The 25,018-nt window shown below is 41.2% G+C and overlaps 1 protein-coding gene across 3 annotated transcripts in view; it reads right to left on the bottom strand.

Moving 5' to 3' along the window:
* LOC126248869 (nuclear pore complex protein Nup98-Nup96-like) overlaps positions 1-25,018 on the bottom strand; it is a 213,018-nt gene that overhangs the window by 86,404 nt on the left and 101,596 nt on the right. For 2 of the 3 annotated variants that reach the window (XM_049950313.1, XM_049950315.1), the window contains exons 7-9: positions 10,683-11,117; positions 9,739-10,211; positions 8,772-8,979 (exon numbers count right to left, since the gene is read on the bottom strand). In XM_049950313.1, coding sequence (XP_049806270.1) covers positions 8,772-8,979; positions 9,739-10,211; positions 10,683-11,117 — 1,116 coding nt within the window. The remainder of the gene's footprint in view (positions 1-8,771; positions 8,980-9,738; positions 10,212-10,682; positions 11,118-25,018) is intronic. The other variant, XM_049950314.1, reaches the window with a different exon arrangement.

Below are 25,018 nucleotides of genomic sequence, written 5' to 3'. Positions count from 1 at the left end.
TTGAGATTTGATGTTTTACTGGATTCCTGATATTCATGGTACACTTGCGAAATGGTCATACAGGAAAGTCCCCACTTCTTCACTACCTCAGAGACGCTGTGTGTCTTCATTTGTGCGTTGACTATAAAATCACGCTCAAACTTGCTTAACTCTTGATAACCTGCCATTGTAGCAGCAGTAACCGATCTAACAACTGTGCCAGACACTTATTGTCCTATAGAAGTGTTGCCAGCTGCAGCATTGTATTCTGCCTGTTTACATATCCCTGTATTTGCAAATGCATGCCTATACCAGTTTCTTTGGCATTTCAGTGTAACACACACTGCAAATCACATGCTAACTCAACTTTAAATTCATAGTTGTGGCCTTTTTAGCCTCATGCAAAAAGTCTTGAAAAAAATGTTTTTTCATAACGGGGATCAGAACTCTGTGTCTTCAAAACAGAAATAGTCTCCAGAGATTCATTGGACATGGATGATCTGAACTCTGTTCTGTTTTTCTTGGCAAAGCTGAAAACATATTCATATTCTGCCTTGCTATGCAGTACGGTGATAATTGTGAGCATTATTTGTACCCAATTAGAATCACTTGCAGCATCTTCATTTGCAGTTTAAGTGTCATCTGCCGGAAGAGCTGCGAACTGCCTGTGAAGCTACTTCACCACCTCATCTGTGGTTTCATTCTCTTCCGTGCATAACATGATAGGAAATTTTTCCTGGGAGGGGAGGGGGCGGGGCAAAACCAAATGGAAGGAAACTGTTCATCTTCAGTTTTGTCTAACCTAGCAACTTGAGCATGCCTTAACTTCATCCTTTAGTGTGAACTTGTTTATGTAATCACAGGCAGACCAAAAGTAGTTTCTCACCGATTAAAAAGAGAGAGTTATCTGTATCCTGGAGATCATTCACTATGTTTGAAGTCTGAATGCCGATAACTGACTCATCATCAGGTCTTTGATTTTGAATCAAGTTTTACTCAGCTTCAAGCAATAAGGAGCTTTTGACAATTTTGGGCTTAATAAACTTTAACAACTTTTTTAGCAAATCCATTAGAAGTTATAATAAAAAGTGAACTTGTGGGAAAGTAGTCTCAAGGGCAACATTTTATTTGTCAAATACACGAATAGTCACATGAGGAAAGTGCAAAAGGCCTTGTTCAAGTTTGAGGACAGGAATATAAACAATTTTTGCTCATGTGCTGCACCAGAAGTCTTACTTTTTAGAATGGGTTTGTCACATTTGGAAGAATATGCTGTTCTTTTAAGGGCATGAGTAGTAGCAGAATCAAGAATTCTCTTCTGATACTCTTTGGATCCAATATCTTCAACTCTAGGAATTCTGAAAGGTGCCAAGCTTGTGGATATGTTTTGGGTACATAATATTACTTCCTTCTTGAAAAAAAGGAGTAGGTGGATCTCACTGGTCCAGTAGTATATCCGAACATCTGCCGGAAGATAACCACCTAGTACACACATGCTTCAGAATTTTCTCTGCCTCTTTGTCATCCAAATTCTGAAATTTATGACAGCATTCTTTTCTTTTGACACTCTGATCTAGGAAATAAAATATATCAACAAGGATCTCATCTGCTTTAACTGGTAATCTTCCAGCATCTTTTTAGCTGCCAAATTAATCACGTGGCAACTGCTACTGTGATGGCAATACCCGGTTGAACTTACTTCCTTCAGAACTACTGGAACCCCATTTTTGTGTCCTATCATAACACGAGCAGAAAGCCACACAGTTCTCAATTGGTATGCTATGAGAATTCAGCTGTGGTAACATCAGGTTATCTATGTTTCACCCTGTTGAGTTTCTAACAGTGGTACGGGTAGCACAGTGCTCACTACTTTTTCCCCGCAGAATATCACAGAATGTAACAACAGGATACAACTTGGCATTCGTATCATTGCTTCCATCTGTTGATCAAGAAAGTGATCAGTTCTACAGGTACTTAACAACTGCAGATTATACACTTTCTCCCATTTTATTCGCAATGGATGTCGTTTTCATGCAACCACAGTTATATTTCTCTGCAATTTCTGATGTAGGAATCATCTTAAATAATGCACCATATGCTCTGCCACACTTAAGGGCACATTGTGTTCCACCAAACAGGAAGTAAACGGACACTCGACCCTACTTAAATTACTATTAACGTTTCCAGACTTGGCAAAAAACATGTTATTTTCTTTTTATCTTCCTTCAATTTAATGTAGCTTACGTGTTTACTGCACTTAACATGATTACTTAAATCTTTTCTTCCACCGTGTGCAGTATCATCATCATAGCCACATACCCTGTAAAAGGCAATTTTTCTCCCTTATTTCATTTTAGTGTGCACAGAAAATCAACAGAATGTGATTCCTTAAATGTCTAGAAGTACTGTTTCTTGTTGGATTTGTTCATGAATCCTACAGTCGGAATATATCAAATGAAAATGTGCAAGAACAAATGTCTCAGTATGTACTGAAACATCGAAAGGAACCTGGATCACAGAATGTCACATAAAATTATACTCAAGGCAATAAAATACTTCATTGAAAAAATGTCAAAGCACACAAAGTTTTTAACCATTACATGAACACAACGCCAACTTTGTGAACAAATAATATGCATGTGATAAAACAAACATGCACACAGACATGCGTGGTCAAAGGATACGGGTTAAATCACAACAAGTGAATGGAGCGGAACAAAGAATTTGCAGAGCACAGTCTGTCAACATGTAAAATTCACATGGAAGAACTGTTACTCTGGCTTTAAATTCAATTCCAATAATGACACAAATACCACACAGTTAAAAGTACCAATCATATCACAGAATGAGTTACTGACTATTGTAGACTTGCCTTCGACCCACACAATCGAATAGTCACTTACCTACAACCAGCATACAAGCTGTGCATGATCTGCTGCGATCACTTTTCTTTGTCACGAATAATCCTACAACTACAAGTCACTGCAACCACATGCTGAACATTGATTCCTAATGGACTGAGATTTGTGTCTGTCATTCTACACACACGATACTTTTTTAATGTAAGTGGAACCCCTCCACGCCCACACTAGCATGGTGAACACCACAAAAATTCTATCAACTCTGTGTTTGTTGGTTACATGAATCTAGGTATCACAGGACACAGGACTGTGCTGTCGTCCATAGATCTTTGTATGATTACCCATTTATACGGGCCCTTCTGGGGATAGAAAGTAGATGAAAATTATTGAACAGCAGATTTAAGGACAGGTGGGAAACAAGTGTCATGGCAAAAAACCTCTGCAAGCATCTGATGAAGCAGAATGAGCAGGAAAAGATTTATTGCTATCTGCAACATATGCAAGGGTAGGTTATGTTAGTAATGGGTATAACACACCTCAATACCATTGTCAGAGCCATCTGTTTGTCATAATGACGTCAGTCCAAATCTGTGCAATTGCACAATGCACTACTATTGGGGCCACCTCTACTGCAATTTATCAGTGACTTGGCATGGCAGCAGACCCAAGTCAGCTGCTGTTCCATTCCCTAGTGTCATCATCTTGCATCTGGGGGCCACTGTAACTCCCCACCCATCACAAGGTCAGGCAGTGAGGCTTTGGTGGCACTGCTAGTAGGGATGTATGGAGCAACATCTACTGTGTGGTGCAGCTGTTTGTGCCACGCTCATCAATGTTCACTCCAGCCTGCAGTAGCCTCTCTCTGAAGGCAGCAGTGGCTGTTAGGTTATTTACCCATTCATCTACTTCCATCTTCTTGTCAGGTGCCACACCAGAGGCTTCTTGCATTTCTGCAGTTGCCAGGGGGGGGGGGGGGGGGGGTTGATCGTCTGCTTGGCAGCACCCTTTTTTCTCCCTCTGCAACACAGCTGGGGCAGAAGCAGGGACACGTGGTTGTGGGCTAGTTCTGCACGCAGTTGCTGCAGGCCACCACAAATGCAGCCTTCTCTGCAGTCACAATGGCTCTCAGGACCGCAGTTACTTTTCGAACTATGTCACGCACTGCACTGCACATGTGTCTCCTGCTGCTCCATCTTCTTTGGGTCAGGCAGTTTCCCCTGTCCTCCTGCCACTGGCCAGTATCTTCCACCATTGATGGGAAATTTCGGCCACCCACAAGTCAGGGGATTTAGCACCAATTCCTCTGTCTGCTGCTTTATCATCGACTTTGCTGGACATCAGAGTCACTGGCGCCATCGTCATCTTCACCAGTGCATCCTTGTGGTTGGGGTTGCATTCCTGCCATTGGCCTGGACGCAGATTGACAAAGCCAAGCAGCCTCACCAGTTGACAAGGAGCCCACCACATCAAGTGCACGTCAGCGTTTCTTCTTTGCCATGGCCACAGGCACTATTGTTAGTTTATTATTCACTGATTACTTGTGATCCTTATTAGTATGTAACCCAATAACTTGGAATTTGTATTCTCTTCTTTGAATTTCCCACTCCGAAAACATTTGTTGACTAGCCGAGACTGGCACAATGATGCCCAATTCCTGTTACCTGTCCAACTAAACTTTCAGTGGATGTCACATTGCAAATAGAAATGGCCATTCACGATAAAATTCAAGCACAGTGGACTGCTTGAGTGAAATATGCAATTCAAACCATTTGGCCTGAACCCAACGTTGCTTGAATTAACTGCTTATAATTCTGTGATAATGATTCCAAGTCCCAGAATGGTACTTATCTGGATGCCAGGTTCACCTCTTCCAATGCTTGGAAACCAAATATGGTTAACACACCAAAGTCAAAAATATTTACAGATTATGTCAAATTTACAATGAACAATGTGATTTGCAGTTCACATTGTTCTATTTAACCCATACAGTAATTTACCCTCCCAAAGCTATCTCTTGCCAGCTATATGAAAATCTGCCACTGGGGCAGCTGGAGATGGATGGGCAACCAAACACTGATAGATTTCCCAGGTAATCAGAGAAACTACACCCCTCGTATCCACGTGGAACTGGGTCAAAATTCCCAACTCAATCTGGAGTTTATGAGGCATCTGGCCAGGTTCTGCCTAGATGGAGTTAAAGTGAATACTGATGCTGGGTCAGGTACTGCTGCAAAATGTTTTGGTAAACTCCAGCACATCAGCCCACAGTGCTGTTTACCTGTCCAAGTACACTGTTGCTAAGTTCCCTCACTTAAGACAGATTTAATGTGTTGAAAAAATACAAATACTAGCAATGCTCATGTGCCGAGCAACATCACGACAAGACTTAAGCATCAATGGTAGCGAATATGACATTGAGGGAGAACATATCTTATTATCCAAAGAACGTTATCTACGTCAATGCATGGCTAGGTTGCTTCTATTTACCACATCCATTGGAATCCAGCCAGGAGCAAAAACCCTTTACTTACCCAGGACACACACCCCCCTCCCAAGTATCATCCAGGGGACGAAACAGCTGGCACGCAGCCAAGAGCTGACTTATTTGCCAACTATTTGAAAATGCATTTTGAGCTGCTGCCAACACCTCAAATGTTTTGGCAACATTTGCAATTGTGCTTAAATCTGGGTACGGTGATTTCAAAACTTTGGACTGCATCTCCTTGTTGAGAGCTTATCTGAAAACAATGTTTCTCATTAAAAGAATTGGCATAAGAGACCCCACAATTAGTAAAGGCAAACTTGCATTTATGGTCGAGGCCTTGCAAATCTGCTATTCAGTTTGTGAAAGACCCATCACTATGTTTCCATATTGCTCAAATTGTAACAGCATTGCCACAGTACGAGTTTGATGGCAGAAATGCTCATTTGGCTGAAGGCTAAGTTCAGTAAATTCTAATGCCTCAGGGTCAGAGTGCAGATGCAACTTCTGGACAGTTTCATAAAGACTACTGCTACTGATAAGTAACATAGCACTCTGGACTACGCAATATCATACATTTCTTACCTTGAAGTACAGCACAAATCTACACAGGTAGTTTTCCCATCCCTTAACAGTGTTATCAAACTGTAAATGGTAGGGGGCGAGGGCAAATTTTACCCCACAGGAGAACAACCAACCGGCTGTATGTCCGTGGTTCAGATCAGCTCCGCATTCTGCTTGATCTCCAGAAGACTGACTCTTGTGTGTGAAATAGCTTGTAATGATGGATCAGTTTCACTGTCACTTTAATAATGCACTACCCAGGAGGCAGACAAGCTGAAAACATTCAGAAAGGCAAAACAAGAGGAAAAGCAAATGTAAAGCCAAAAGAATTTTCAACAGTGTGTGAACAAACCCTGAATCACAAACCAAGCAAATAACCTAAAACAATCTTGTCACGTGCACAACAGTAATGTTGGTGACTGGAAAGCTTCAGAAATACAAACACAACTGAGTGAGGAACGCGTGCTCACTTTCCTCCTAGCCTATGCCACCGGAAGGTAGTGCAAATTCATATGGCATCTGTAGAGCCCGTGGTTCAGCCACGAAACCAGACAACTCTGTATGGGCAACGCTGGTCCATTCATCTTGGTATTGTTGTCTGAAACCAGTGACAATACTAAACCATCACTCAATCTTAATCACTACTGGGGCTATGGGGATAGCATACAGGCTCAAAAAGCCAGGAATGGCTAAAACGATTTGGAGGAGATGCTGGGCACATGAACCTAATCAAAACATGAAATAAAGGATTGTATTGATAGAGAATGGCAATAAATTTGGGACAGAACAAAGCAGGGTGATATTGTGAGTTTGTTCCGAATTTACACGTAAGGTCGCAAAGTCTTACTTTTTGCAGACCAAGGAAGCAACACTTGCTGCCAAGACACAGAACATATCCCGCTTATTCCCTATAAATATGCCAATGCAATCCAGACACTTGGGCATGTGGAGAAATTGGCACTGCAAAATCACATCATCTGAGAGTGTGCCTATGGACAAGATGTTACATATCAGGATGCATCATCTTTGGAATAAAATAGTATACAGCCTAATGAATTAGGAGCTTTAGTACAATCTGAATGAAGCATCAGATGCTGCAAACTACCTGGCCAAGAGAAAGACAGCAAAAAACATCCACTTTGATAATGAGACACAGGAAGTCAGAATGTCTAACCACAAGCCACTACTGGAGCCACAAGAGAACCATGAATTTTTCTGAGACCCTGACAGTCAGTGTCGTCCTAATCCCTACACTCTGTAAGGGGTAAAAAGAATAAAAGTGGCATGGCAGTACAGTCGCTGCAATTCCAGAGTTATACCTATGTCTGCAAGCAGTTAACAACACAAAACAAAATGAGAAAGAAGGTTTGTTTTCACCTTGCATTATAACAACAGTGTGTATTGTAGTGCAATGCAGTACACTGTAGGAAAGTATTGTATAATCTAAAATTAAAAATTATAGAATATGTGGTAGCCTGCACCTTCAAGATCCCGTACAGCCACCACTTGATTTTTGAGAGCCCCATCAGTGAAGTTTTGTTTTGTTGTGTGTTATGAAAATGGAACTGCATAATTTAGAGCTATGTTTTGCCATCAAGTTTTGTGTTAAACTTTGGGATTCCATGGGAATGATTTCTGGAAAGTTGCAACAGGCCTGTGGGTAACATTCCTTATCAAGAGCTCATTTTCTTCACTGGCACAAATTGTTTTTGGAAGGCCAGCAAAAAAACTGAAGGTGAATCTTGTGGTGTCACCGCCAGACACCACACTTGCTAGGTGGTAGCTTTAAATCGGCCGCAGTCCATTAGTACATGTGGGACCCGCGTGTCGCCACTGGCAGTGATCGCAGACCGAGCGCCACCACACGGCAGGTCTCGAGAGACGTACTAGCACTCGCCCCAGTTGTACGACGACTTTGCTAGCGACTACACTGACGAAGCCTTTCTCTCCTTTGCCGAGAGACAGTTAGAATAGCCTTCAGCTAAGTCCATGGCTACGACCTAGCAAGGCGCCATTAACCATTTCAAGATAGAGTCTCACTTGTATCATCAAGAATGCTGTATACAAATGATGGAATAAAGTTAAGTATTCTAGCAGCTATGTACTTTTCTTTATAGCATTCATTACGAATCCTGTTTCAGACCTAAACAAGCCTGCGTGAGTTGACGCGTGCCCTTTCGGCTTCCTCGCCTTGTGTCTCGACTGTCTTGTCTAGACACAACAAATCTCACTCAGGGAGACCTTCAACTTCAAAAACTGATGAAAACGTCAAATGCATGTGTGCTCTTGTGAGAATTTGTTCCTCCAGCACAAAATGTCAACCAAGTGTTTTGCAAAGATGTCCTCAAAAGGCTCAGGAAAGGGGTGAATTGACACCGGACACTGCAGACAAGTGGATGCTGCATTATGACAACACCCCTTGTCACACAACCAATTTTATCATGGAATTTTTGTTTTATCAGACCCGCTATTCACCTGACCTCAGTCCTTGCAAATCATTTCTTCTATCCCCCCCCTCCCCCCTGGATTGAAAATTTCCTAAAAGGATGTCATTTTAGGAATCTGGAGAACATTCAAAAGAGTGTTATTGACATGTTAAAGGCCCCACCAGTTTAAGCCTTTCACACTGATACCAAGACTGAGAACGACTCTGCCAGATGTATAGCTGCCAAAAGGAATTACTTAGAAGGCGGCAATATCATTGTTTGGGTAATAATAATAATAATAACAACAATAACGATAATAACTATAGTAGCAGTAGTAGTAGTAGGTTGCTATATTTCAATTTCTAATACTAAATTTAAATCAAATGTATTACGTGAAAAATGATGATTGTAGTATCATTTTCTGTAATTTAAATAATCGTAGCAGTGCTGAATACTAACCATATTCTGGTAGCTCACCCCAAAGTGCATCACACAGATGCCACACATTGTAAGGATATTCTCTTTCCTGAGAATCATCTTTCGATCTCAGGCTACCATGCAAAGTGACAGATGAACTTCCTGGAATGGGTCTGATGCCAGGTATCTTTTGGTCTTTATAGAATTCACTGCATTTCAGCATCACTTTTAAATGCTTTCCCCAATATTCCTGTGAAAATAGAGTAAGTTTCAGCACTAATAAATGAGAGGTTTTTAATCCTAACAAGTAGTCTTATGCAGAAGCTATGTAGGAACTTTCTTATCTTAAGCTAGTTAAGTTATAATCCAAGCAAGCTTTTTCACACACACACACACACACACACACACACACACACACACACACACACACACATATTATAGTAACAAGTTCAACCAGTATCATGTTGCAAAAAGCTTTGTCAGAAGTCACCATCTAAACATATCTTGTGTTTGTGCATTAAAAAATACTTCATTCTAGAAAATTTTTGAACCTGCAATTACAACAACAGCAGCAGCAGCAACAACAACAACAACAAATACAACAACAACAAATCCCCATTCAATGATTCTTGGAAGTCAACCTCCACAAAATCTGATGATCCCTAACAACCTCTTTATCAAACCCACCAATCAAACACTACCCCCTCACTGATAACTGCAACCCCTTCTACACAAGAAATTATCTTAACCTTCATGGACAGACTAACTTCACATGTAAGGGCTACTTCAAAATTTAATTTCAACAAGACATTTTACATTTAGCTACAACTCAGTGTCTGAATTTGTGAATGGTAAACAGTAGTAGTAACAACAATAAGAAACCTCATTTGATCGTTAGTATTTGCTTAAGAATGATTGAAACAGAACTGAAAATTTATTATTTCAGCTTAAAATTAACACCCAACACTTTACCATGTGTGTAACATAGCATCAATGTACGTCTACTCACCCTTAACTCATTTTCATATGAAATTCGACTTTCTTCTTTTGCCAACTTTCTTCCCCCCCTCAAGCAAATTCTCTGCACTATCTGTTTAGAGTTGTCATCATCAGACCTGCCTTTCAAGTATTTATCCAGGTCCTGTAATTCAGCTTCTAAAGCTACAGTAGATGCAGACTTCTGTGTAGTTAAAATTAGAAGCACACCACCTGGACCCCACCCAACACGAAAGCCATGTCCCTTGTAAAGATCAATATCTCTCAGGCTTCGTGATTTGACTTTGTTAGTAGAAGTTTCATGAAGTGGAACAACATGGTTTGGGTACTTGTAGGCACTGGTTTCAAACATATTGCTTCCCTGAACTTTTATTTCAGGAAAGATTGTTGCTGTTCTTATAAGTCCAGTTACACTTGGCAAGGGTGGTCTTTGCTTAATGGTTCCTTTTGGACGAGGAATCTCTTCAAATTGTGCCAGCTGTGTTTCTGAAATAAAAGACGTGAGAAAATTACTTCCACAATATTCAATGCAATTACATCTGATTATTATAGCATTTCTCCCACCACAATACAACTCAACACGAATCAACCATATAGCATTGCATGAAAATTGATATTCATGCACAGAAATGAGATTTACAGAAAACTCTACAATTCCTGAAACTTCCTGGCAGATTAAAATTGTGTGCCAGCCAGAGACTCTAAATTGGGACCTTTGCCTTTTGTGGGCATGTTCTCTGGCAGAATTGAAGCTGTGAGGACAGGTTGTGCGAGTTGTGCTTGGGTAGCTCAGTTGTAGAGCACTTGCCCACAAAAGGCAAAGGTCCCAATTTCGAGTCGCAGTCCAGCACACAGTTTTAATCTGCCAGGAAGTTTTGCATCAGCACACACACACAGCTGCAGAGTGAAAATTTCATTCTGTGTGCAATTTCTAATAAACTGTTATAAACTACATACTTGTCTTGCTTGTTCGGATTTTCTTTCCTGAGTATTCATCTTCCAGGTGAAGATTATATTTGGGAAAAACATGTAATGGTCTTGTGCTGCGAACAAGCTCCTGCCCTGCTAGCGGACTTTTAAGATTCAGTTGGGTTCCAACATTCTTCATGAAAGGAGGAACTTCATCAGACACATCATCATCATAGTCATCATCATCATCATAATATCCAACATCATCATCGTCGTCATCATCATCGTCATCGTCATCTTCTTCATCGTCATCTTCTTCATCATCAACATCAACACCAACACCAACATCGCCGCCAACATCGCCAACATCACCGCCACCGCTGACGCTGACGATGCTGACACTGCCGCCGCCGCCGCCGCCGCCGCCGCCGCCGCCACCGCCACCACCGCCGCGACTACGACCACGACCACGACCACGACCACCTAATGAAACAAAAATTGAATATAATTAACCGATAAATTTTAAGCTAAATGAGCAATTAACTCTCATTCTGCACTGCAAAAACTAAAAACATGCTGTACTCTCAAACATACATACTCCAATACAATAATAATTTTAGATCTAAGCAGTGCTTTAAAGGAATTAAAAACATTTACAATATGTAAGAATATAAGGTATCCTCAAACAAAGGGTACTACTGATGTACAGAACAAAGTTGTGAACTTCTGGTATCAATATAAGGAGCCGGCCGCGGTGGTCTCGCGGTTCTAGGCGCGCAGTCCGGAACCGTGAGACTGCTACGGTCGCAGGTTCGAATCCTGCCTCGGGCATGGATGTTTGTGATGTCCTTAGGTTAGTTAGGTTTAAGTAGTTCTAAGTTCTAGGGGACTAATGACCACAGCAGTTGAGTCCCATAGTGCTCAGAGCCATATCAATATAAGGCTTTAAAAATGTTTACTACACTAATCAACTATGGTTGAATGAGTCCTGTTTATTGGAAGTCACCATGTCATTTCAACAGATTCACCACAATTTAAATACAATTGTCAACACTGACAACATGGACCAACAGAAACAGAATTTAGAAGATTATTTAGTACTGACAGAAAGAAACATTAATGCAGAATCAAGTCAGCAATCTTCAGAAAAGAAGTCAGACTTTTGGTTGGTACATCTACAGGGTTTAACAAAAATATGGAAACGCCACAAGAAATGCATGCTTACAAAAAAAGTAGATGCTAGCCAAGGCTGCAGGTTGTGCCATTATATTTGTTCAAGAACGTCACCTGTGCCATTTCCTCAATACGTGGAAAGTGCCCATTGTGTTCAGAACAGTGGTGTGTGTAGTTTAGAGTGCATTACATCTGAACTAAGTGAATGCAAACGTGGGCAAATTGTTGGTGCTCGTATGGCAGGTGATGCTAACGAACGTGTGTGTTGAGTAATTGTGGCAGACTGTCATAGAAGAAGATAGTGATGGAAAATAAGGGGACGACAACTATAAAAGTCACTGCTGAACTGAATATCGCACTTGCTAACACTGTCAGCACAAAAACACGAAGAGAGCTTTAGAAGTAGAGAACTGCAGGGAAGTCTGGAATTCCAAAACCACTCTTCAGTGATGCAAATGCCCTTAACGTGAAAATGTGGTGCTAAAGCCGTAAAATCTGCACTATGGAGTAATGGAAGCAAGTCATTTGGTTGGATGTGTCTTGTTTCAGCTTCTGGCCAAGTTTATGTACCAACAGAGAAACATGGAGGGGGTTCAGTGGTGATCTGGGTAGCTGTATCATGATGTTCCGTTGGCGTCACAGTTGCTCTGTAAGGTCGCATTACTCTCAAGGATTATGTGACCCTTCTGGCTGATCAGGTTTATCTCATGTTACAATGTTCATTCCCATATGGTGGTGATGTCTTCCAAGATGACAAAGCTCTTGTTGACATAGCTCACATTGTCCAGGACTGGTTTCGTGAGCACGAGGATGAATGCTGCCACTCCCCTGACCATCACAGTCACCGCATCTAAATATTCTAGAGCCTTTCTGGGCTACTTTGGAGACAAGGTGCATGGCCACAGCTCACCTCCATCAACTTTACCTGAACTTGCCACTACTATGCAGGGAGAATGGTATTAAGATTGCATTGAAAACCATACAGGACTTATTTCTCCATTCCAAGATGACTGGAAGCTGTTTTGAATGCTTTTCAATGCCAATGGTTGTACTACACTGTATTAGGCATGGTAACATGTTGTTTCTGGCACTCGCTTATTTTGTCCACCTACATACACCAAACACCACCATACAGCACATAGCTGAAGTTACTTCGTACCACTTTTAGTCATTCCATTTCCTGTCCCACACACAATTGGAGTGACAGACAAATGGCTGTCTATGTGCTTGCATATAAGAACTGACTTATCTTCACAAGATGTATGTTGGTGACAGTAAGATCATTCTGCAGTTTTGATGCCAGTTCTCTATAGTTTCTCAATAATGTTTAGCAAAAATTATTCCTTCTTCCCTCTAGGTATCCCCATTGCAGTTTATGGAGCATATCCATAATAATTGTATGCTGATCGAACCTGCTAACAACACATCTCTGAATTGCTTCAGTATCTTCTTTTAATTTGATCTGGAGGGAATCTGACATACTAGCAGTACCCAAGATCAAATTACACTAGTGTTCTGTATGTCATGTCCTTTATAGATGACCTAAACTTGCCTAAAATTCTTCCAATTAAACAGAGTCCATCATTCGCTTTCACTACACCCAGCCTTACATATTCGTTCCATTTCGAGCATCTTTGCAACATTACACCTTGATATTTAATTGGTGTGACTGGTTCTGGCGCTGCAGTCCGGAACCGCGGGACTGCTACGGTCGCAGGTTCGAATCCTGCCTCGGGCATGGGTGTGTGTGATGTCCTTAGGTTAGTTAGGTTTAAGTAGTTCTAAGTTCTAGGGGACTTATGACCTAAGATGTTGAGTCCCATAGTGCTCAGAGCCATTGGTGTGACTGGGTACAGTATTGGTGAAGTGTTGCTTGAGACAAACATATTCATTCATTCATTCATTCATTCATTCACGCAATCAGGCCCAGTGGACCACTCGCCACCACAGTTAGAGCTCTCCATCCGTCTCTGTCTTCTGCAATCTGTCTCCAGTTTTCCGTGACTCCCAGCTGCAACAAGTCTTCTCTCACTCCATCAATACACCTCTTTCTAGGTCATCCCACTGGTCTGCTGCCTGACAGGATCGAGTCCATTGTGATTTTGGGCCACCTTGTTGCCTCCATTTTAACTACATGTCCAGCCCATTGCAGTCTTTTGCTTCTCATCACTCCCAAGATGTTAGGCTCCTTGTACAGCTCTTCTAATTCAGTGTTATGGCATCTTCTTGATTTTCCAGTAGTCTGATCTCGGACTGGCCCAAATATTTTCCTGGAGACCTTCCTTTCAAATGTAAGCAGTCGGTTAAGGGGTTTTAGTGCTCCAGGTCTGAGAACCATAAAGTACTACTGGCATTATTAATGTCTTATACAACCATAGCTTTAGTTGTTGGGAGACACTTCTACATTTTAATATAGGATCTAGACAGTGATAGCATTTGTTTCCTGCCTGCAGTTGTGCTTTTATCTCTGCTTCAGCTGATGTTGCTTCTGTAAAAATTGATCCAAGATATTTGAAGTCTCAAATGTTTATACCTGGTGATGTTCATAATTAAATCTTGAGATTTTTGGATCTTTCTTTCCATGGTCATATACTCAGTCTTTTAAGAGCTAATTTGTAGACCGATCTTAGCTGCCAATAACTCCAAGTTCTGGATATTTCCCTACAGATCACCTTGTGCGCATGCTAATAGCGCAATGTCGTCTGCATAGGCCAGATATGTAATGTGTTCATTGCCAATTTGAATGCCCTGGAAGTTTTCTTTGTCGAAATCCCGCATTACCTTGTTAAGTGCCACGTTGAAGAGGACAGGTGATAGCTCATCTCCTTGACGTAATCCTGAAAACTTGGAAGCTTTCTGTCATTTTACTTCCTACCTTAACCTTAAGTTTTGTGTCATTTAGGCACACCTCTATCAGTTTGACCAATTTCTTCAGTATACCAAACTCTGTGATAATTCTAATCGGGCTAAATCTATGTATACTGTCGTAAGCCTTCTTGAAGTCTACAAACAGGAGATGTATCTCTCGGGCGTATTAGTACATTTTTTCACAGACCTGTTTTAGGACAAAAATCTGGTCCGTGATTGATCATCCTGCTTGAAAACCTCCTTGGTATTATCCAATTATGTCTGTTGCTAGAGGTTTTAGTCATTCTAATAAGCAGTTGGAGAGGATCTTATAACAGGTGTTGAGTCTATGCCCCTATACTTGTCACATGCTGATTTGTCTTTCTTTTTATATATTGGGCATGTCACAGCTACCTTCCATTCCTCTGATATTTCATGTTTTGACCAAATTTGCTCCATTAGCTTGTCAATTTTGAAACAAGGTAGGCAGCCCTGCAGCTAGGCAACGGCGCCAGTTTTGGTGTTCTCGTAGAGATAAGTCATGCAACAAATCTATAGAATTTCGTTTAGTTGTTCTTTGCTCTCTCCAGCAATTTAACTGTAGCATACCTCTTCATTATTTAACTAGCATTTCCGGAAAGTAGTGTAAAGTTTAAGTAGTTGTTTCAGAAACTTTGCACTGTCTTTGTTTACACGCAGTTGTGTATAGGCCAAACATGTGGAGCCATATTTTCGTGTTTATCTGTAATTTAACTGACTTATTCTTAATGAACTATTGCGTTTATCATGAGTGAAAAATGCTTGACTTGCCATACAATTGTTATGGTCGGAGCTTTGGTGTGATGGGTGCTGTAGTTTTTTCCATGTGGGAGAGTGTAGTGGCGTGGGAATAGTGGAAGTAAATGAGACTCATCAGTGGTTTTGTAGGATTTGTAGTAAAGATAGTAAGATACTAGAACAGGAGGGGAAAATTGCTGCCCTTCAGGCTGAGTTAGACAAGGCCAGGGGAGATATTGACAGGTTAAGGAGGGAGAAGGGTAAAGAGAGGTGGGAAGTGGCAACAGGCAACAGGAGGAATAGGCGTAGAACTTTATCTGACAGCTTCGTAGTGAATGTGGAAAATAGATTTGACCTGTTGCTTCAGTTAGAAACTGGTGAGCCTCAAGCAGTTGCAGGTGTAGATACGGCACAACAAAATTTAAGCAGCAAATTGAAAAGTAAGGGAGTAGGGAAATCAGTAAAGAGAAAGAAAGTATTGTTGTTAGTTAGTTCCCATGGAAGAGGTATAGGCCAACTTTTGCAGGATGAACTAGGATCAGAATACCATGTCACTAATTTTTTTAAACCTAGTGAGTGACGCTGCCCCATAGAGGATTATGGATAGTTAATTACTCAACAAGAATAAGTCGACTAGCTGTGCCATGAACTCTAACAGCTTGAGACAACTGAAAGGTCTGTGTGGGGGTAGATAAACATCACATATTGTCATCTGAACTGACAGGGAGAAACTGATAGTCATGACCTCTAGTGCAGTGGTAAGGGGCAATTACTCACTGAAAAATATCAGAGCGTATGAGGGTACAGACCCCACCAGACACTCTTAACATTAATGCAATTGGTACAGTTGGGTTGATAGTTTTTCAGAGCCATAAACTGTGTTTCCTGAAGTTCTATGCCAATTACTGAGTAAGTAGCCATTAAATGATGTAGATCAGCCAAATGGCGATAGTAGCCATTACAGTGCCATTGAAGGAGCATTGGAGTGAGGTCTGAGAAAATGGCAAATGGATAATGGGTGTTATTACTTTGCTACAAGGTTGTGGTCCAGTCTGTTGCATGATTCTTTGTCCATCTGCATAGGCTCGACCGCTGCAGGGGTGGGGAGCTGAACGTCCGAAGCTTCAGAAAGTAGCTTCTTTTTCTGCTTATCCTTCCGAGACTTCAATTCCTGTGAAGATTTCCCCATTTTATCTTTTGGGGGATGCGAGGACTGTACTTTTCTTCAGCCTGCAGACTGTGGCTGCTGTTCCTTGTCTTGAGAGGAGTCCACCTTGACTGGTGTCGTCATCCCTGACACCAGAGGATGACTAGGCATCTCTGGCCACCTGATGGTATAGGAACCACTGGTGCTATACATGTAGCGGATGAGGAAGCTGATGTTCCCTCCCCAAACTGTGGGGCAGGCCCCTGGAATATGACCATGGCTAGAAGGTGTCATGGGAGACATTGTCATCGAATGAGGTGTGGACTGTGACAAGACTGTCAAAACTTAAGGCCATATTAGTCAGATGAAGTCTTTAAAACGTTTTCTTTGCATCTTGGTAAGACAAGCAGTGAAGTGTTTTATACTCTTGTATGTTGTTCTCCCTCTTGAACACTGGGCACTGTGGTGAATGAGGAGGATGTGGTTCCAGACAGTTGACACATTGAGGGGATGGGTACAAAGGCTGCCCTCATGGGGCACTTGTCCATATGCCCTACATGTAGCCTCATTAGAACAGGGAGAGGACATGTGTAGGAACCTTCAGCACTTTAAACATCTCATCGGAGGAGCAAAGTAATGCCTAACATCACACCTACAAACCATGACCTTAACCTTCTCAGGTAAAATGTTGCCATCAATGTATAGGATAAAACCTCCAGTGTCCCCTCTATCATCCTTGGGCCCCTTCAGGGTGTGGCGAACAAAATGGAGTCCACACTGCGCCTCATTAATGCACAGCTCTTCATCAGTCTGTAGTGTTAGGTGCCAATGGAAGGCAACACCTGGAATTCTACTGAGTTTGTTATGAGGAGAAGTGGTGACTGGTATATCTCATATCTTGACACAGGCCTGAAGTGCCTCTAATTGGTTGGCGTTTGATGCTTTGATTTACAAAGATTCATTTCTCATCTTCTCTATTGCCGCAACCTCCCCAAATCGATCTTCAATATTATCAATGAAAAACATTGGCTTCATTGAGGCGAAAGAGCCACCGTGAATGCGAGAAAAATCCAAGAACTCTGCAAACTGTACACTTTCATTTATCCTTGCCTGGCTCTCATATTGAAGCATGGTCAATGACAGAAATGCCATAGTATTGTAAACTTCTGCAATAAAATCACTGTTCCCGACTGATGAGATGGCTGTGTTGGCACAGCCACCATTAAGTTTGATCTGTTTCACTGCAGATCATCCTTCCCGATTGCAGGCTCTCACATGGGCACCACCCCATCAAGGCAAATGCCACCTGGCACAGTAGCCATTGCCCACAGTCCCAGTATCATGAAGTGGACAGGCACCTACTCCTTGGCTGACATGAGGTGGTCACAACTCACACAACAGCAGTGCAATCATTGCATTGGCAGGGTGCTACCATCGAGAAGGTTCACGACAAACCAACCACAACAGACTGACTACCGCGCTGGATTTCGGGTGCAGAGGTAGATTCACTTGATTGGTAGGTGCAAAAGGTAACAGTGCACAGCAGAGAGGTAATGTGCCGCAGTAAGGCGTCCTTCCGCAAATGGCCTGCACTTTGGTAATATTGGGAAAGTGGAGGTCAAACCCAAAAAGGTGGCTAAATTTCAAAAGCCAAAAAATGTGAGGGGGAAAAAGTGTTGAAAACAGTGAAAAGAACAAAAACCTTCAAAAGTCCAGAGAACAGTCACAAGATCCAGGTACAAAACTTGACCCAATAAAGAAACTCCTATTAGTTGCCTCCTATGACATGCAAGGAAGGGCTGTGAATCTATTCTAGCCCCCGACACCACAGGGGAACAGACTAAGTTCATACAAACCTCTTTGCCACCAATTATCTCTGGTCCTTGGACATAGTGTGGCCACATGTGCAGTGAATCACCTCTTGTGTTTAGAATAATAGGTTCAAGTGCAGTAACCTCAGGCTGTTCACTAACCCAAGATGGCCAGAAAGTATATGGCCAGAGTATCAGTTGATGAAATGAAGTTTCTATAGTTGCACACTCAAAATCTAATGGATCAGGAAACAGGTTCCCCAACAGCTATATGTTGTCATTCTATGGCAGGGTCTATAAATGTCTGACAGGACCACATGGCCCTGTGAGGCATGTAACAAAAGGCACGCATGCTCAGGTAAAGTAACCATTTACAGAAATTGCTGTGTTAGTGACAGTAAGAGAAGTCCATCAAAGGCTGACAAGAGTTCAACACCGAGAATTGCTCAGTAATATCACCCTTTCACCACTAAGGAGTCCTACAGACCATAAATGCCATGAAAATGGTAGACATCAGTTTAAAGACTATTTCATAACAAATTTGTACATAGGGGTCACCACAATTTTACAACTTTCCTTCAAAAGCTATAAACAGATAATTAGTACAACTCTGAAAATTCAAAATTTCGAAATGGAAAGACCATCACCACAAAATCTGATGAGTATCACATGTGTTCCCTTGTCGACAGCTAGGGAAAAAAACAAGGTCACATGTGCACCACATTGTCTCATAACCGAGTGCGCACACCCTGATACCATTGTTGGTTTCAACAATAAAAAGTAAGGTCGATCCTTTTTGAACATCCCTAAAAAAATTTTATTGTGCAATTAGGATACGGCAAAACCGTGCTCATGAGCCGAATTTTTAGCCTTTGGCATTTTTTTGTTCTGTGGAAGGACGCAAAATGTCAAATTGGGAAGCAAAAGGGCTGTACGATGGCCCAGACTGACTGTTTCATTCATGTCAACAGTGATATTTGGTTGTGGGAGTTTGTCTTTTCTGATACTTACAATTTTGCATTGAACAGTTCATGAACATTACCACACGATGCTAGACCATTATACTGTATCTTTGTGTACCAAGACACTTAAATCACTGGCGACTAGCTGCTCAAATTATTCTTTCACCATTCTGCAAAATATGAACAGTATTTTGATAGACAGAATTTAAAATTCAAGTCTAATTGCTTCAATGTTACTCACAGTTATAAGCCCCAATGCCTAAACATTTACTTTCCTTTATTTTCAGCTGATCTCAGATACAGCAAAAATCCATATTAAGGAATTCCCAATTCTTTGAAAAATCAAACTTCTACGCATAAAACAGCTTCAAAAGTCTAATTATTTCACAAATGAGTTCATGTGTAAATACCTCACTTTAAGCATACACGTCAGAGTGCTTTCATTTCAAAACACTGGAAGAATATAGTCTGGGTAATTTGCCCTCCTCCTTCAGCAAAACATCCTAACTCCTGAACTGTGTGTCATACAATGATATAATTTTGCAGGTACATTCAGTGGTATAATTAGATACTGCCTGCAAACTGTGTTGCGAATACTCTGTAGTAAAGTAGTAATAAATTCAAACATCATGACTGATGCTGACGTTTTACTGCTTGAACAGCGAAAACTTTACTATCTCCTTCGGGTAATCAGGGTGTATACGTAGACAAGGAAAAAAAATCCCCGGATGAAAATACACTTTTTCCTTGTTAAGTGACAGTATACTGTAAAAGTCATCAATCCTTTGAATGTTTAAGGTTTTATATACTGACGTAGAATTTCCCGGCACTTTAGAAAACAAAAGTCGGGGGGAAAAACACGTTTTGAAAGACCTTTGATGTGCAGCAACATGTACGCTGCATATTTTCGTATTACGAAGGTATAAATTTGAATTCCACCAAACAACGCATGTCACTTTCCGAAGCATTGAAATCGAGAAAGCAATGCGCTTTTGTAAGCGTCATAGCTCATTCACGTGATCTCACCAGCTGATGACAGCAATACGACACGTGATGTAGTCAGTCAATAGCAAGATCACTCTTAAGTAGCATGAATACACAAATAAGAAAAGTTAATGGTTTAAATTAATATACATAGCATTCACATATAATATTGGTCGCGAAGATTAATAAGTTGGAAGAGAAGCTAAGCTTCCACATATAATGTTGATCATTTTTGTGCATCTTACGCTTTAAGATACATCACACAAATGTGCCAGTAAAATTTTTAATAATGACGCAAATGTCTCATCTTCTGGACTTTAAATTCTTCTAAATGGTCGTCCTCAAAAAGTTGATTTTTAAATGCGAGTTAAACGCTTTGTGATTTAAGAAATTCATCGTACATTCTCGCACATAGTTCATCTTGCGTAAAAGGAAATCTGCTTTGAATGTAACGCTTTTCAAACCACCATTAGCAATATTTTCCCGCGACCTGTTAAAAATAGGTTTGTTTCAATAGTTGCAAGAAAGCGCCAGATAACTGGCGTCACCGCACTTGCGCAGCTATGATGACGCAGGAAGCCCGTATGTTCGTACGTGTAAAACATTAAAAGATCTTACATGATGTCATAAAAGAAACAAGACATCAAAGGATACTTCAAGAGCGTCGGGATTTCGCGAACCATACCAAAATGCATAATTCGGCTTAAAATGCACATCCGTATGTAAATTTTCTTGGAGTACCAGTACTCATATTTGGTTCTTTATTATAGCATGCCATACGTGCACTTGAAATGCAGCGAACAGTTGAAAATAGCGAATAGTGTGAAATTAAACACTTCGTTTCAAATAAATTGACTGCCTCAGTAGAAAGGATTAATAAAAGCCAAATCTCTTTAGCAATCGGCAAAAATAACTTCATTGTTTTGTAAGGTGATTAACGCTTAAACTGTCAAAGGTGGAAATAAAATCTGAAACTATTAACATATTTTAGCCTGCCGTAATTATGCGAACGTATTTTAATTGATTTGATAACTCCCGGCCACAAAAATCCGTTTTGTTATCATTTAACGTGAGAGCAATAAACGAAGAGGTAACAACAAACTCACTGAACGTAAACACAGGTTACGTGGAGACGACCCACCTCCACACCACAACTCGGACTGTTCTGCGCATCAGCCCCGGATCTACGATATTTCGGAACAGGGGCAATATTAAGTAGTGGCGCCCAGCCACACATCTGTAACCAGAAGCGGGAGAAGGTACTACTCATTCGCAACTCAACTGCGCATGCGCAAGAGCCCGCCCGCAACTGCTCAAACGAATCTAATTTAAACAGTCGTCACGTCATGCTCATCGGAGGCAGTTTGTTGTTATAAAGCATTGCATAGTGTTCCTGAAGCCTTTGACACACTTTACTGTTGGCAGACGCTTGTATGATCACTGTTTTGTTGTTGTATACGGCACATTTCCTTTGCAACTTCATTTATTTTCGCTTTTATTTATTTTTTCCCTCCCGTTCATGTTTTGTTGCTGCAGTATTATTCTGCAGCGGGATACAATAATATACTTTGTTAGAGTATTGGTTCTTACCAGTCAAAATCACAAAAAATTAACTGAAAACTAAAATAATGAAAAATTCCCAGAATTCTAGACAATTCCCGGGTTTTTCCCGGTTTTCTCCCAGATGAAAAAATTCCCAGGTTTTTCCCGCATCTCCCGGTTGCCCGGGTCGTATACACCCTGGTGATACATACTGAAAAATAACCAGACCTTCCTGAATGCTGGAACTCCTAATGCTTCTGCATTAAAAAGGTAGAATATTCATGCTTAATCATTTAAAGGGCCTTATGCCTTTAAGTGTACAGTTATCCAGTAAAGTAAAAATCTGTACAGTTATCTGAACTGAAGATACAGACGCTACATTAAGTTTCCTTCATCAGTTCACTGTAATCTGGCATTCCGTGCAGCGTTGCTGAAAAAGTGACACTAAGAAACAGAAAAAGGACAGCAGCAGTTTGTTGTGTGGTTATAGCTGTGTTGCTGCTCCTTTCATACTTTTGTGAAAAGCAGATCAAAAGTTTGTTTTTATTTTCTTCTCTTCACTACACTACAAGAAGAAGAAGCGCCAAGAAGAAGAAGAAGAAGAAGAAGAAGAAGAAGCGCCAAGAAGAAGAAGAAGAAGAAGAAGAAGAAGAAGAAGCGCCAAGAAGAAGAAGAAGAAGAAGAAGAAGAAGAAGAAGAAGAAGAAGTGCCAAGAAGAAGAAGAAGAAGAAGAAGCGCCAAGAAGAAGAAGAAGAAGAAGAAGAAGAAGAAGAAGAAGCGCCAAGAAGAAGAAGAAGAAGAAGAAGAGCCAAGAAGAAGAAGAAGAAGAAGAAGAAGAAGAAGCAGCAGCGCCAAGAAGTAGTGCCAAGAAGTGGAGTCAGAGACTTGAACTCTGTACCTTTGCCTTTGCCTTTTGCGGCAAGTGCTCTACTGTCTGAGCTACCCAAGCACACTCCACTGCAGAGTGAAAATCTCATTCTGGAAACATCCCACAGGCTGTGGCTAACCCATGTCTCTGCAACAGCCTTTCTTCCAGGAGTGCTAGTTCTGCACAGTTTGCAGGAGAGCTTCTGTGAAGTTGGAAAGGTAGGATACGAGGTACTGGCAGAAGTAAATCTGTGAGGACGAGATGCGACTCATGCTTGGGTAGCTGAGACAATAGAGCACTTGCCCATGAAAGGCAAAGGTCCCGAGTTCAAGTCTCGGTCCGGTCCACATTTTTAATTTCTCTGGAAGTTCCATATAATTTCTGGGTCATACCCATAACACCAAGTCTCATCACCTGTAATGGCTTTGTACAAAAAGTGTGAATCACTTTAAATATCCATTCTTCCAGTCCTGGCACACATTCATGCACATGGGTTTTTTGCTTCTGTCTGAGAAGGTGCAGAAAAAATTTAGCAGCAACACATATCATGTGCAAAATCTCACTCAAAATCCACTGGAATGAGCCCCAACTCTCACCCGTCTTTGATGAAATTTGGTCGATCAAGTGAACGAACCTTGTTAATTTTTTGGCAGATTTTTTTCAATGTTTTCCTCAATTCCAATGTTGCAAGTTGTCCAGAAAGAGGTTGGTCTTCAACATTCATCTCACTATGTTTAGAATTCCCAAGTCAGTCGAACAATTTTTTTTTTTGGTCCCTTCTCTTACATTCAGTTGCTCTCTTAAGTCCTTTGCTGTCTGACAGAATTACTGTGTCATCAGTAATCCTCAAAGTTTTTATTTCTTCTCACAGAACTTAAATTCCCTTTCCAAATTTCTCATTGCTTTCCTCCACAGCTTGCTCAGTGTACAGGTTAAATATTTAGGATAGGCTACAATCATGTCTCATTCCCTTGATAACAACTGCTCCCTTTTCATGCCCTTCAACTTTCTACATCTGCCATCTGGTTCTGGTACAAGATGAAAACCTTTCACTCCCTGTGTTTTATCCCTGCTACCCTCAGTCACTAAGAGTCTGTTCCAATTAATATGGCCACAAGTTTCTCTAAATCCAGGAATTCTATACAAGTAGGTTTGCCTTTCCTTTTAACACATCTTCTAAGGTAGGTCAGAAGCTCAGTACCAGTTTGCTTGTTCCTTCATTTCTCTGGAACCGAAACTTACCTCCCTAAGGTTGGCTTCTGCCATATTTTCCTTTCTTCTCAAAATAATTCATGATAGTATTCTGCAGCTGTGGGTTACTAAGCTGACAGTACTGCAGTGTTCACACCTGTCAGCACCTGTCTTCTTTGGATTTATTACATTCTGCATGAAGTTTAAGGATACTTCACCCGTCTCATGTACCTTGCCCAACATGTGGGTTGGGTTGGGTTGTTTGGGGGAAGACACCAAACAGCAAGGTCATCAGTCTCATCAGATTAGGAAAGGACGGGGAAGGAAGTCGGCCATGCCCTTTCAAAGGAACCATCCCGACATTTGCCTGGAGCGATTTAGGGAAATCACGGAAAACCTAAATCAGGAGGGCCGGACGCGGGATTGAACCATCGTCCTCCAGAATGCCAGTCCAATGTGCTAACCACTGCGCCACCACGCTCGGTCGCACAACATGTGGAATAGTTTTGTCACCGTTAGTTCTCCCATTGGTATCAGTAGTTCTGACGGAATGTTTTGTACTCCAGTGGTCTTGTTTAGACTTGGGTCTTTCAGTACTCTTTCAAATTCTTGAGGCAGTGATTTATCTCCCGTCTCATCTTGATCTACTTCCCATTCCCATTCTATAAATTATCTACGTTCATTGCCTTTGGATAGTTATTCTGTATCTTCCTTCCACCTTACTGCTTTCTCTTCTTTGTTTAGTACTGGCTTGCCATCAGAGCTCTTGATATACAGCTTCTCTTTTCTCCTAAGGCATATTTTACTATAGGCAGCACCTTAGTTATGCATGCTGCTTCATCTTTGCATTTCTCATCTAACCATTCCTGCTTTGCTGTTTCACACATTGTCATTCTCTCTTTTGAAACCTTGTATTCCTTTCACCTGCTTCACTCACTCAATTTTTTTATACTTTCTCCTATTGTCAGATTCAGTTTCTGGTCATTATCTAAGGTTTTGGCGTTTCTTTTTTACTGGACTTCGCCTTTTCACTTTTCTGATCTGCTGCCTTTCCTTAATTTCTCATACGTGCCCATTTGCCT

Source organism: Schistocerca nitens, chromosome 3 (genome assembly GCF_023898315.1).
Source record: "Schistocerca nitens isolate TAMUIC-IGC-003100 chromosome 3, iqSchNite1.1, whole genome shotgun sequence".
Taxonomy (NCBI): domain Eukaryota; kingdom Metazoa; phylum Arthropoda; class Insecta; order Orthoptera; family Acrididae; genus Schistocerca; species Schistocerca nitens.
The sequence above is the reverse complement of the archived record's forward strand: the minus strand, read 5'-3'. Positions and strand labels throughout refer to the sequence as shown.